The following is a 14,451-nucleotide window of genomic DNA, read 5'->3' as shown; positions in this document are numbered from 1 at the left end:
TTCATGGACATGTGCAATTTGAAGGGTCGACGTGTTTGGTATCTTTTTTTTTTTTTTCGACACAACCCTTTCATTTTTTCAAAAAATTGGGTATTGTGGTATTTGAGTGCACTGAAAATTAACTGTAGTGTATTTTTCTTAGAATGTGTTTGACAAACGAACATTGTGCAAATCTCTCCTTTCACAAAATATAGAATTGGTTGGGGGGTTTAAAGTAATTTTATTTTTTAGCATAAAATAAAGAATTTAACGCACGCAAAAAAAAAATTGCCATGGTAAAAATTTGGTTAAAGTATATGTAAATCTGATCTATTATAATCTTTAACATATTAGTGTAATCACAGCTGGTAATAATTCTATGAAGGTCTTTGTTCAGGCACATAATGTTGTAGAGTGAGAACTCTGTCACTGTCTCCCAATTGCTTTCCTGTGTTTATCCTGACACATGCTCCTCTTGTGTATGCTATAAGGAACCTGTCAGTACAATAGTGCTATTGTCATGATCAGGAAGCTCACCCTAAAGTCTGCCATAGACAATTTGATTCCCTGCTGAACCAGCTGGGATTCGAAACCTGTATGGGCAGGCTGAATATACCCAATCAACCAACCGATCAATCAACTTTGGTACAACCAGCCTGCCAGGTTTTTTTATTCAAAATATTCCCGGCAGGTATACCTGCTTGCAATAATCGCTATGTTCTCCTGACCGAGATGGGGGAATCCCTCCCACCCAGAGAACACAATAGCTCCATGGGAGGGATTCCCCTATCAACACTGACTGTGTTGATGGAATCGAGAAATTTTCTTGGGTTGCAGGGAAGAAAATTGAATCATCTATGGCTAGCTTTAGCAATGCCATGCAGCCATTGCTGGAGCACATGCACGTGGACAGGCGCTGGCTGTAAAAAATGCCAAGGCGATATACCGTACTGAAATGCAAAAAAAATGTTAAAATCGTAAAAAAAAAAAATTTTCTTAAAAAAAAAAAAAAAAGGCAGCAGTTATGATACAGTGGTTTAGCGCATCTAATAATTAACTTCACATCATGTATTTTATAAAGGGATTGGATGATTTTCTTGTAGCAAATCTCCCAATTTCTAATCACAAGAATATAGCAATATTTATTCTTCTTTTGGACTAAGGCTGCAGGAGTTGAGAGGCTGAAATAGATAGATGTATAGCTTACCGATTTTATAAACTTCCTAACTGGGGAGGGTGAAGCTGACCTAAACGCGGCAGCTCCTCAGCTCTGCTAAAAGCCTATGTGTACATGGACAAGCAGGCTTTTATGGAGTTGAGTTTAGGAGCTTTGGCAAAAAAACACCAAAAGCACTTAAACATAAGTTTAGGCGCTGCCAGTGTACATAAAGCCTTAGATACACCCAGAGTTCACCCTTAAAATATTTTCTTTTCCGGTTTCACAACTTAAAACAAGAATAAACTTGATCTATATTATGGAAAAAAATGTCATACTATTTACAACTCTATTAAATGTCACACTAATAAATGGGACCCATGGATTTCACACTCAGATATTTTTTTTTTCTAATTACTGTACAGGTGACTAACTATTTAAAACCCTTTTATTTGACACCGTGTCTCCGGCCTAACGCTTAGCGTTATGGAAATCTCTTTCTGCTCTGTACCTATATCCAGGAACTATATTCTCGATACCCTTGTTGTTATTTTGATATCAAATTCCCATTTTGAATAGAGTTAACTTGAAATGACTTAAGATTGTTATATTTCTGTTTACTCTATGTGATACCAATATTTGTCATATTATTGTACCAATTCTCTTTGTACCACCATCTTCTGTTTCCTTTCAATAAAAGTTTGTATACAAAAAAATAAAATAAAATATTTAACAGAGCAATAGCGCATAAACTATTTTCTTGGGTTTGTTTGTTTGTTCCAAAACATGAGCTATTAGAAACAATGTTTATAGCAAGTCATTCTTCCACTTTGTGCTATATGTGTTGACTACAAGCTGCTTAGACATGGAACATCAGGGTTGGATGAGTCACATTTGCCTTGTTTCTAACAGACTGGTTTTCCACTCGGTCATCTTAGTCACACGACACCAAACAAATCCCTGACAATGTACACATTGAACGGCAGTACCTGTGTCCAGCAGTATACAACACGAATTCGAAGAGAATTTCTGTACTGACAATGGAGGCGTTTTCCAAGTCCATTATTTGCTGTTCATTTTTCAGCAACGTATTGTCACTAAACCAACAATAATACTGAAACCTGGCTACTGCACTGTTCACATCTTTTCTCCTTTTCATCTTGATAGCACTTCTTTCATATAGTATATGACTTCAGGAAAAAATCAGCTCCACCATTAATAATTTAGATGTCGTATTAGAGTATAAATAATTTTTATAGAAACTATAGCTGTCTTTAATTTGCTATAGTTCCTATCATGCTCAGTCCTGCACAGGGCTTGACCAATTTGCTTTGAATCTAGGGGCCAGCCAGACAAAAAAAACCCTTCTCTTATGTAGCCCTTTGACAACCTGGAGAATATAATAGTGGTAGCTCCAATATTTTCTGTCACACTATATTACTGCAAAGGTAATAGGGCAATACATTACCCCATTTTACGGTAAAATATAAAAGCTGAGGTTGCACCGAGTAAATAGATACCCAACATGTCCAACCTTAGGTTTGAGTATACCCATGAAATGGCGACAATCTTCGGTACCCTATATTTTCCATAGCAGACGCTTTTAAAGCTCCTTCATCAGTTTCGCGTTAAGGAGGTCTAGTGCTAGAATTATTGCTCTCATTCAGACCCTGCCTGTCTCCCCTATACTCCACTGAATGTAATGCAATGTACATCGCACTTCATTACTTTTCTTTCCTTTCCTTGATGGCCGGGAAAACTGTCAACTGTGTATGATATCACTTCCGGGTCAGCTACAAGAAGGGGAAAGACTCCTCCATCTCCTTCCCCTCTACCTGGTGGCATCTGCTATGTCGGTCCTGGGCCTGCAGCTGGGCAAGCAAGTCCCGGGATACATAACAGGTTGAACAGGTTGAACTGGATGGACTATTGTCTTTATTCAACCTCACCTACTATGTAACTATATAACAGGGGAGTTGGATGTGCATGGGGTGTGTGGAAGCATTCGGGTGGCAGATGCTTTCATCCAACAAGTAAACTGCCCAGTGCTCGTAACTACATGCCCTCTGTGGGTGATTGGAATTGTGCATCCCAGCACCTGGTTTCAACCGTGAATGGGATGACAAAGCCCAGGCACCAGACGCAATTTTTAGTTGCCATGGTGACTCGAATCCTGGGGTTTGTCAAGCCCTGGTCTTACATTTCAAACCAATTAACTGAAAGCAAAGTTATAGTTTCCTATTATGGATATTATATCTGAATAATAGTAGTGTGTGTGAACTATGCATGTGATCTTTCAGGTGCCGTTCCAGCAGCTTCCCTTCACACTGAACCCAGTGGGTTGCTCACTTGCCCCTGCTGCCATTTAGAATGCATTGTAATTTTAGAAGTAGATGCACAATATTCTCTGAATGAGGTTCAGATTGTGACATTGTCTGCTCTTATCCACCAAGTCCTTCAATTTACCTTTTATATCAACCACCTCCTTTGCACTCTCATACGGGAAAGAGAGGGCAGTTACAGCTTTGAAGAGTTCATTTAGGCTTAAAAGTAACTGTGTACGGAAGGGAAATCGTGTTTTGCTGTTTTATTGTCCAATCACAGGCTACTGTAGGAAACGTGACTAATGAAGCAGCCATTAGTTTCCTTCTGATCACCTAGCAGCTTGCATATTTGGCAGCACACTATAGATCCTCAAGTCACATCCAGATGCTTTTATTCAAATTGATCACAGTGAAAGTGCAACATTTCGGGGCCACACAGGATCCCTTTGTCAGGCATGTGATGATTACCTATGGGTGGTCACCTGTGGTATGAATATGTATTCTTACCATGATTTTAGGTGGGAGACCTACACTGTGCACAGAGGATTTTTGCAGGTTTGAGGGTAAGTTAGGACATATTACTAGGTCAGACAATTGAGATCCTGGCATTTCGATTTTTGCTCGGTGTGGTCCTTTAAGCTCAGTGCAGTGCAATCTGGGCTCTTTTAGAATCAATAAACATTTCAGTACCTATGAGAACATCACCTGAGGCTTATCATTTATGATGTTACTGACTGCTTCTACCTAGTTCTGATCTTTCATCAGAAGTCTGAAATTCTAAGCATTATACCTCCCTAGTGCTCTGCCAGCCCTGTAATTGTATGAGAAAATTTCCCCATAGACTTTCTTTACAGATCTTTTAAAACACATTTCTGTAACCTGCAGCCATGAAGTCTTCATCTGAGCAGACCTAGCATGTAACTAAGCACTTTTTCCCATATTCACCTTTTCTTCTTGGTATCCTCTAGCCACATATAAATGTTCATTATTATTTGTTTCAACCAGCTGGTTGAATGTAAAAAAATGTACTCCTCTATGGACTGCCTAACACTGTAGAAGATTTGGGTTATTGGTGCCCAAAAAAAAAAAAAAAGTCTGTTGAATTTTATAAATGTTAATTGAAGATAAAAGTAGATATGTAGAGCCAACACGTTCGAGGGAATTACCCTCCCCCTCCCCCCTTCTTCAGGGCTGTATTTCTTAGAGAATGGTTAGCCTCTGAGAGGGTTAAATATATTCAATCAGCGGCTCTGCAGTATGCCGGCGTTGTGGAACAGAGCCTTACATCGGGCACTCAAGTGTTCACAGCGGTAACGCCTCCATTGTCATTATCGGAAAGGTAGCAGCCCAACGGAGTCTATCGCCTACCACCTACAATTGCGATACAACCCATTGGAAGCAATTCCCTTTATAACCTCCACACAGTAACTTGCCGCTAGGCAGCCTCGAGTGGCACCAGTCCAGTGCTGTCTTCCACTAAAACCTAACACTGTAGAAGGGAGGTCTTTCCTTACAGGATATGCTGTCATTTTCAATTCAACTATAGCCAGAATGTAGTTTGTGTGTGTTTTGATGCATCTGCAGGAGGACACAGACGTAAAGGAATGAATTAAGCAGAAATTAGCACCTCAAATGTACAATGAAACAAAAACTCAAATAAGAGTTTCATATCCTCTATCAATACCACAGGTCTTGAGGTTTTATGTGGTTGCATTTCAGTGGTCTATACGTATACATAAACTGTGTTTTATTGTGCAATCAACACTGTCCGATGTAGAAATCGCTGTATACAAATCTGTAAATGCTTTTATATTTCTCCTTAGAAATATTCTTGATGCTTCAAATGCTTCAAATTGTCGGCCAATTGAAGATCTTTTTAAAACAAACTTAACAGAGAAAAAACGTTGCAGAAGAATCTTGGAACAGGTAACTATTCAGTATAAGGGAGAAACACTTTACTACCAGTCCGAAACAGGACTTCAATAAAGAGTAGATTGGGTGCTTGTGGTAGCTAGCTATAGTACCACTAGTTCTAGTTCTGCTTTTCTCTTACGTCCTCTGACAGTCGCCGCCTGATGGTATTAGCCTTCACTAATGAATAATGGCGCACTCTGCAGGAGCAGGCTAGGCAGATAATTATCAGGTTAATACCTCAGCATGCCACTAGGGAGCCATCACTCAGCCATTACCAGAACCCAATCTGATATTACCTCAGTTTGAAGCTGCCTAGCGTCAGGAGTAGAGTTAGGTCTTCCCTGCTGAGACCTAGAGTCTCGGTTTTCTTTGTTTTTTTTCTGAATCTGTGTTTTTTCTTTACACAATAGATTTTTATTTTCTCTCACTATCACTAGTTAGTCAGGGAATACTTTCCTGGCGGACTACAAGTGACTGCAGAGCTGGGCCTCGGACTGGGTATCATAGATCCTTATGGAGTCCCAGCCTGCCATTGAGCGCCGCAGGTTACTGGTACGCCCAGGCCTCGCAACGACAGTGCCCCTCCATATGGGGACGAGCCTTCGGAGCTGCGCTTTACTGAGGATGTCTCAACCCGGATCGACCGCCTGTTGCCAGCGTCCCTCCATGGCTGACGGCACCCCCACTTAGGGTGGGAGGTCTCCCATATCTGAGTGGTGCCCGTTTCCTGGATGGTGAGTACTGTTACCCCCTTGTCCCTGGGGACGTTTGGGGGGTTTTGGGCCCACTCTTAGGGGATAGCAGGGCTGGTGGTCTCTGTAGGATCCCCCCAGAGGGCACGGTGCGTCCGATTCTGGACTTGTAGTCCTTGAACCGCTTTGTGCGGGAAGTTCAGGATGGAATCCATCTGGTCGGTGATGGCCTCGTTGAGGCCTGGGGACTTCCTGGCATCCATCGACTTGCAGGATGCGTATCTCCACATCCCTATTTTCGAGGGTCTTCAGAGATATCTCTGCTTCGCGGTGGCTGGGGAGCATTACCAGTTTGTGGCGTTGCCTTTCGGTCTTGCTTCGGCTCCCAAGGTTTTACCAAGGTGTTGGCTCCGGTTCTAGCTTTACTGCGTTTACGGGGCATTGTGGTCCTCGGTTACCTGGACGACCTCTTGTTAAGGTCAAACTCGTGTGACCTTGGTAAAGGATCTGGTCGTGATGGTTCAGACACTTCAGGAGTTCGGGTGGACCGTCATTTTTCAGAAGTCAGCACTGACTCCCTCTACTCGTCTCCAGTACCTAGGGATGGTCCTGGACTCTGCTCAACCTCGGGTCTTCCCTCCGGAAGACAAACTCGGGATTCTGCGGGAGGAGATCAGAGCTCTCAGTAAGACCTCTCCTTTTTGCGGACCTGCATGCGGGTTCTGGGCCTAATGGTCTCGGCCTTCGAAGCAGTTCCGTTTGCTCAATTTCACACCAGGTCTCTGCAAGCGGAGATCCTGGACAGGTGGGACAGGACACCTCAGTCCTTGGAAAGGAGTATTTCTCTATCGCTCATTGACAGACGTAGTCTTCTTGATTCTCAAGAGCTGGGTTATGTTGTCTCCGCAGGAGTAGGACTAGGCAGAATGACAAAACGTTCTGGCTCCACCCTAGGGGGCAGTCCCTGAGGGTATATCCTCCCTCTCTCTGCTACAGGGAATCAGTTTTTTTCTGTCTAGTCAGGAGTAAGGACCTAAGTTCCTTGCTGGGATCTTTTGGTCCTGGCAAGACTTTTTTTCTTTAAGAAAAAGACATTTTTTAGGTAGTTTTCTCCAGTGTTTTTTTCCTGTGAGATCTTCAAGCAAAAATGCCGGACTGGGCGACACTTGTGGTCACCCCAGCCGGCCTACGAGCGCGTGCAGACCAGGCATTGCGCTTGGTCGGCCGCGACATATTCAAGTTAGTATGCGGGGCCGGGCGACGGGCTGGATGTGAGATCCAGTGGTCACCCCGGTCTCTGCCTAAAAGCGCGTGCAGACCAGTGCGCTGAGTCGGCCGCGACGGAGTCCCAGTAAAGGGACTGACTTTGCGAGTTAAAAGCTCGCTTGGACGCCAGGACCAGAGAGTCGAGGCGTCCACAAACCCCCACCTCGGTGGAGAGGGTATTATGAAGAGAGGGTGCCTGTCGGTTCGGTATGGTGAGTAAAACGTTCCCTTTTTTCCTCATTTATGAGGCAGTATATATTATGGGCCCCTCCATATATGGTCAGTATATATCTGACACTTACAAGTCCCCCTTGTAATACAGCATGTGTTTGTGGGAAGTGGACTTGGTTCAAGAGCTAGCACTCTACCCAGCAGACTGTAACATTACAGCAAACATAGGAGGTATAATCCTACCTTATGTGCAGTGTATCTCTGTAGATCCATATGTCACCTCTCAGCAGAGTGCAGGTGGATGTGCTGGGAAGACGATATCGGCGGTCCGCCGCCATTTTGCCGTAGACCGAATGCATGTATGTCCTCAGGTCACGCCGGCCGCCATGTTTTTGGAGTCTTATGTCTCTTCTATGGGGGCGGCCATGTTTTGTGAGCCCAGCTTCCTCGTGGAGGGCTGGGAACGCCGGAAGGCGTACACAGGGGGCGGAGCCACGCCTTCTGCCCGGGAAAAAGCAAACAGCTCCTTCCAGTCTGTGTAAGACAGACGCTGGCTGCAGTTTGTTGGAAACTGCACTGCATCGGTTGGTGAGCCTTGGGGGTCCCTCTCTCTCTCTCTCTGGGATCGAGAAGCAGGTACTCTGAGGGGCGCTATTGCGCTAGGGGGAGACACACAAAAAAAAAAAAAAAAAAAAGAAGTTTTTTGTTTATTGCTGGCAAAAGTGTCCTGTATTAACATGGACCCTGCCACTCATGTATCTCCTCCGGATCCCCTCGAGGGGTCTGCGGGATCCTCCAGCACCCCATTGACAATTGAATCTTTGTCAGCCATCATGGAAACTTTTGTGTCCCGGGTAGAAGTGGCTTGTCAGGGACAGGGCGCAAGAAAGCGACCCCCGCCTAACCCCTTATTATCTGAAACCTCGGATTCAGACTCTGAGCCTATTTCTGCAGTTGCAGGTACTTCATCTGGTATTGGTGTCTCGGGTCCTGTCTCTTCAGACAGTGAGGAGGATGTTTCGGCATCAGCCATAGCCCGAGAGGAAGCGTTGGTAAACGCACTCATTGTATCTGTTCAAGAGACCTTAAGGTTACAGGGTATTCCATCAGAAATAGCTGAAACTGAGATCCCTTTTGGGACTAAAAAGCGCATCAAGGTGGCAAAGGTTTTTCCATTGCCCAAATGTTTTGGCAATCCAATCGATGAAGAATGGCGTCTGCCAAAACGCACTTTTAATATTTCCAAACGCATTGACAGGCGTTATCCGTTTGAGGAAACCCTTATTAAGAAATGGACAGAACCACCTGTGGTGGATTCACCAATTGCTAGATTGAATAAAGCCACGGTTATTCCTTTGGAAGACGCTCCGTCTTTTAAAGATCCAGTGGATCGCAAGATAGAAGCTATGTCTCGCACCATGTTTTCCTTGATTGGATCAGCTTTCAGGCCAATAATTGCTATTGGTCTGGTTTCGCAGGCTGTAACTGAATGGACTAAGTGGTTACGCCGGGACTTAGAAGAAGTCCCTCAGGCGGTATCAGATTTGTTGGAACAAATGATACAGGGGTTACAGTTTGTATGTGATGCGGCGTTAGACGCCACTCCATTAATGGCGCGAGCATCAGTCTCAGCAGTGGTTCTCAGGCGTACACTGTGGCTAAAAGGTTGGATAGCCGACCAAGGTTCCAAAAAAGCATTGGCTAATATCCCCTTTTCAGGAGAACGTCTATTTGGAGCCAACTTAGATGAGATCATTAAGGATCTCACCGGTGGAAAAAGCACCTTTTTACCGCAAAATTTTAAAGGTAGAGGAACTCGTCAAAGACGAGGGCCTTCTTTTTCTGCTCACAAGAGGTTTTTTCGTCCAGCGGGTGAAAAAACTAAGTCCTCCAAGCCTCCTGCAGGAGGCGTCAGGGGTCGTTGGTCGGGCAAGCAAAAGCCCGCCCCCTCCAGACCTGAAGATAAACCATCCAAAGCCTGAAGGTGCGCCCCCACCCATAACTGGGGTGGGGGGACGTCTTCGCCGGTTCCCGGATCCATGGCTTTCCAGAATCCCGGACAAATGGGTTTGCGAAGTCATAAAGTCAGGGTACAAGATCGAGTTTCGATCTCTCCCACCGGCGCGATTCTTCCCTTCCAATATCCGACTATCTCCGGATCGTCTAGAAGATCTGCGGAGAGCGGTCACAGATCTACTACAACAAGGAGTGGTAGTCCACGTTCCTTGGACAGAACGGTTTCAAGGGTTTTATTCAAACCTGTTTACAATACCCAGGAAAGAGGGCAAAGTGCGTCCAATTCTGGACTTAAGAGCACTCAATTCTTTCGTCAACATAAGAAGATTCAGAATGGAGTCCATTCGCACGGTAGCAGCCTTCCTGCATCCAGGGGATGTCCTAGCGTCCATAGACATCAAGGACGCCTATCTTCACATTCCCATTTTCGCAGGACATCAGCGTTTTCTACGCTTTTCCGTAGAGGAGAACCACTATCAGTTTGTGGCGTTACCTTTCGGTCTCGCCACGGCTCCGCGGGTCTTCACAATAGTGTTGGCCCCAATGTTGGCACTTCTGCGCCAAAGAGGTATATCGATTCTAGGTTACCTAGACTATCTTCTGCTTCATGCAGAGTCTCCTCAGACCTTGCTACAAAACATAGAAATTACTATGATTTCTTTACAGGAATTCGGGTGGCTGGTGAACCAGCAAAAGTCTTTTCTGGTTCCCACCCAGAGGCTCGAATATCTGGGTCTAATTCTAGACACAGTCAGGACAAGAGTGTTTCTTCCGGTAGGGAAACTTCGAAAGATTCAATCAGCAGTCCAGTTGTTACTGTCCAACAACTGGTCTTCCCTTCGGACTTGCATGAGGGTTCTGGGGTTGATGGTGGCTTCATTCGAAGCAGTCCCATTTGCCCAGTCCCATACCCGAATTCTTCAGCAAGAGATTCTCCTCAGATGGAATCGGAATCCGGAATCCCTGGACAATCAGATACGATTGAGCAAACAGACCAGAGAGTCTCTGGTTTGGTGGCTTCGGTCTCCAATGCTCAGCCAGGGAAAGTCATTTCTGCCAATATATTGGACGATAGTGACCACGGATGCCAGTCTATCCGGATGGGGAGGAATTCTCGGGCAATTATCTGCCCAGGGACTTTGGTCCCCGGAAGAATCCAGATTACCGATAAATGTATTGGAACTGAGAGCGATCAGACTTTGTCTGATTCACTGGACCGAGCAGCTCCAGGGCAGCCCGGTTCGGATCCAGTCGGACAATGCCACGGCTGTGGCTTATGTCAATCACCAGGGGGGCACCAAGAGTGTCCGAGCGGCCAAAGAAGTGGCTTGCATTCTTCGCTGGGCGGAACGATTTGTTCCAGCAATCTCTGCGGTGTTCATTCCGGGGGTGGAGAATTGGCAGGCAGATTATCTCAGCCGTCAGACCCTGGATCAGGGGGAATGGTCCCTCCATCCAGACGTTTTCCACCAGTTGTGCCTACGGTGGGGCACCCCGGATGTGGATCTGTTGGCATCACGATTCAACAGGAAAGTTCAGAGATTCGTGGCTCGCTCCCGCGATCCTCTAGCAGAAACCGCAGACGCACTGATCGCCCCGTGGGGGCAATACCAGCTAATATATGCCTTCCCTCCTCTCGCGTTACTGCCAAGACTTCTTCGCAGGGTAGAGGAGGAAGGAATCCCAGTAATCCTGGTAGCTCCGGACTGGCCTCGTCGAGCTTGGTACGCCGACATGGTCAGACTGGTGGCGGACGTCCCGTGGAGACTTCCTCTCAGAGAGGATCTACTGTCTCAGGGACCGATCTTCCATCCTGCTTTACGATCGCTGGCTTTAACGGCCTGGCTATTGAGACCCAGGTGCTGAAGGACAAAGGTTTGTCAGCTTCAGTTATTCCTACTCTAGTTGAAGCAAGGAAAGCGACTTCCAGAAAGATTTATCATCGCACATGGAAGTCCTACATTGCATGGTGTGAACCTTTGGGGTTCCGTCCTCGGTCTTATTCGATTAGTCGAATATTGGCTTTTCTGCAACAAGGGGTTGAGCAGAAACTGGCCTTGAGTACTATCAAGGGTCAGGTCTCAGCATTAGCCATCTTCTTTCAGAAGCCTTTGGCTACTCATTCCTTGGTGCGGAATTTTATCCAGGGGGTGCGACATCTGGCTCCGCCAGTGCACGCGCCGTTACCCCCCTGGGATCTTAATTTAGTGTTGTCGGTTCTTCAGAAACCTCCCTTTGAAGATATTAGGGAGATTCCTCTACCCACGTTGTCCCAGAAGGTGGCCTTCTTGGTGGCTATTACTTCTGCACGCAGGGTGTCAGAGCTGGCCGCATTATCTTGTCGTTCACCATATCTGGTGGTTCATAGAGATAAGGTGGTTCTTCGTCCGAATCCATCCTTCCTACCAAAAGTGGTTTCAGAATTTCATCTGAATGAAGAAATTGTATTACCTTCCCTGTGTCCTAAGCCCAGTCATCCTCGGGAATTTGCTTTGCACTCCTTGGATGTGGTCCGGGCGATCAGGGTATACTTGAAAACGACAGACTCGTTTCGCAAGACGGATTCACTTTTTGTGATCCCAGATGGACCCAAAAAGGGGTTGCCTGCATCTGCCGCGACCATTTCCAGATGGATCAGACAGACGGTAGTGCAGGCTTATTCTATTAAGGGTCGGGAGCCCCCGTTCCCTGTTAAGGCGCACTCCACTCGGGCACTTAGTGCGTCATGGGCCTTTCGCCATCAGGCGCCAGTGGTCCAGGTGTGCAAGGCGGCTACCTGGTCGTCGGTGCATACCTTCTCTAAACATTATAAAATTGATGTAATGGCATCGTCTGATGCCTCATTTGGCCGCAAGGTTTTGCAGGCCGCAATTTGAGGAGACCAGTGGTCTACCTCGAGGGTTTTTTTCCGTTGGAAAATTTTTTTCTTTTAGTCTCATTCTTTGTTTATAATGAGCCTTTAAAACTTCTAGTTTGGCACCGGTTGGGCCTACTAGATTGGATTTGATTTTGTCAATCCCACCCCTCATTTGTGGCACTGCTTCTGGATGTCCCAGCTCTTGAGAATCAAGAAGACTACGTCTGTCAATGAGCGATAGAGAAAAATGGATTTTTGTAAGAACTTACCGTAAAATCCTTTTCTCTTAAGCTCATTGACAGACGTAGTACCCGCCCCTCTATCATTGAGTTGGGTTGGGTTAAATTCTCTGTACTGCTTTAAACAGAACTGATTCCCTGTAGCAGAGAGAGGGAGGATATACCCTCAGGGACTGCCCCCTAGGGTGGAGCCAGAACGTTTTGTCATTCTGCCTAGTCCTACTCCTGCGGAGACAACATAACCCAGCTCTTGAGAATCAAGAAGACTACGTCTGTCAATGAGCTTAAGAGAAAAGGATTTTACGGTAAGTTCTTACAAAAATCCATTTTTCCTTGAGTCATCCGCTACGGTCGGATCTCCTGTGTTGGCTCCGGCCGCAGTCCTTGACAGGGTCAGTCCTTCCGACCTCTTTTATGGACGATTGTCCCCACGGATGCCAGCCTGTTGGGCTAGGGAGGAGTTCTGGGCACGCTTTGCGCCCAGGGGACGTGGTCGGCGGGGGAGACTTCGCTACCGAACAACATCTTGGAGCTCTGAGCGTTCAAGCTTTGTTCCGGTGGTCATCTCAGCTTCAGGGGCGTCCGGTCCGGGTACAGACGGACAATGCCACGGCCGTGGCTTATATCAATCACCAAGGGGGCACGAGGAGTGCCCGGGCGGCCAAGGGAGTGGCCGAGATTCTGTCCTGGGCCGAATCGCATGTACCTGCGTTCTCAGCCTTTCTCATTCCGGGTGTGGAAAGCTGGCGGGCGGACTATCTGAGTCGCCAGACTTTGGACCTAGGGGAATGGTTCCTACATCCGGAAGTGGTTCACCTCCTGTGCGCCCGGTGGGGGACCCTGGGCGTGGATTTGTTTGCGTCCCGTCCCCACAAAGAGGTGGTAAGGTTCGTGGCCAGGACTCGCGATCCTCTGGCAGATGCCGCGGACGCGTTGGTGGGGCCTTGGCACCGCTGTCAGCTGCTGTATGCCTTTCCTCCGATTCAACTGTTGTCCAGGTTCCTCCGCAGGTTGGCGTCGGAACGGATGTCAGTCATTCTGGTGGCCCCGGATGGGCCTCGCTGGTCCTGGTACGCGGACGTCGTTCAGATGGTCGTCGAACCTCGCTGGCGGCTTCTGCTGCGAGACGATCTTCTGTCTCAAGGACCTATCTTCCATTCTGTTTCACAGTGTCTGGCTTTATCGGCATGGCTGTTGAAGACCAGGTCCTGAGGGATAGAGGTCTTCCTCAAGCGGTCTTCCATACCTTGTTAAGGGATCGCAAAGCCACTTTTAGGAAGTTTTCTCACCGCACCTGGAAAGCGTATATCGCTTGGTGCGAAGTGCATGGGTTTCACCCTCGTTCCTTCTCGGTGGCGAAGGTCTTGGCCTTCCTGCAGAAGGGCGTGGATCAGCATCTGGTGCTGACTACGGTCAAGGGTCAGTTGTCGGCCTTGGCCGTCCCTTTTTTCAACGACCTTTGGTGTCGCTTTCTAGGTCCGCACCTTCATTCAAGAGGTGCGACATTTGGCTCCCCCGAGGAGAGCTCTTTTGCTTCCCTGGGACCAAAATTGGTTTTGTCAGTGTTACAACAAACCTTCCTTCGAGAACATCTGAGAGATTTCTCTATCTGTGTTGTCACAGAAAGTTGCTTTTCTGGTGGCTATCACGTCGGTTCGCAAAGTGTGTGCATTGGCGGCCTTGTCCTGCCATTCTCCTTATCCGGGTACTTCATAGAGTTAAGGTAGTTCTGCGACCGACTCCGTCTTTTCCTTCCACTGTGGTTTTTTTCATTCCACCTCAATGAAGAAAATGTTGTGTGCATGATCCAAGCATCCTAAGGAGTTTGCCTTGCATT

At 46.7% G+C, this 14,451-nt stretch overlaps 1 protein-coding gene across 1 annotated transcript in view; it reads left to right on the top strand.

Annotated features, from left to right (window-relative positions):
• The window catches only part of PROSER1 (proline and serine rich 1), a 114,844-nt gene that overhangs the window by 36,874 nt on the left and 63,519 nt on the right, over positions 1-14,451 (top strand). Inside the window, exon 5 of the mRNA XM_082244677.1 lies at positions 5,283-5,385. Coding sequence (XP_082100803.1) covers positions 5,283-5,385 — 103 coding nt within the window. The remainder of the gene's footprint in view (positions 1-5,282; positions 5,386-14,451) is intronic.

This window comes from Pelophylax lessonae, assembly GCF_965119305.1.
Source record: "Pelophylax lessonae genome assembly, chromosome: 2".
Lineage (NCBI taxonomy): Eukaryota > Metazoa > Chordata > Amphibia > Anura > Ranidae > Pelophylax > Pelophylax lessonae.
Note: the sequence above shows the minus strand (reverse complement) of the source record. Positions and strands in the feature narration are given on the sequence as shown.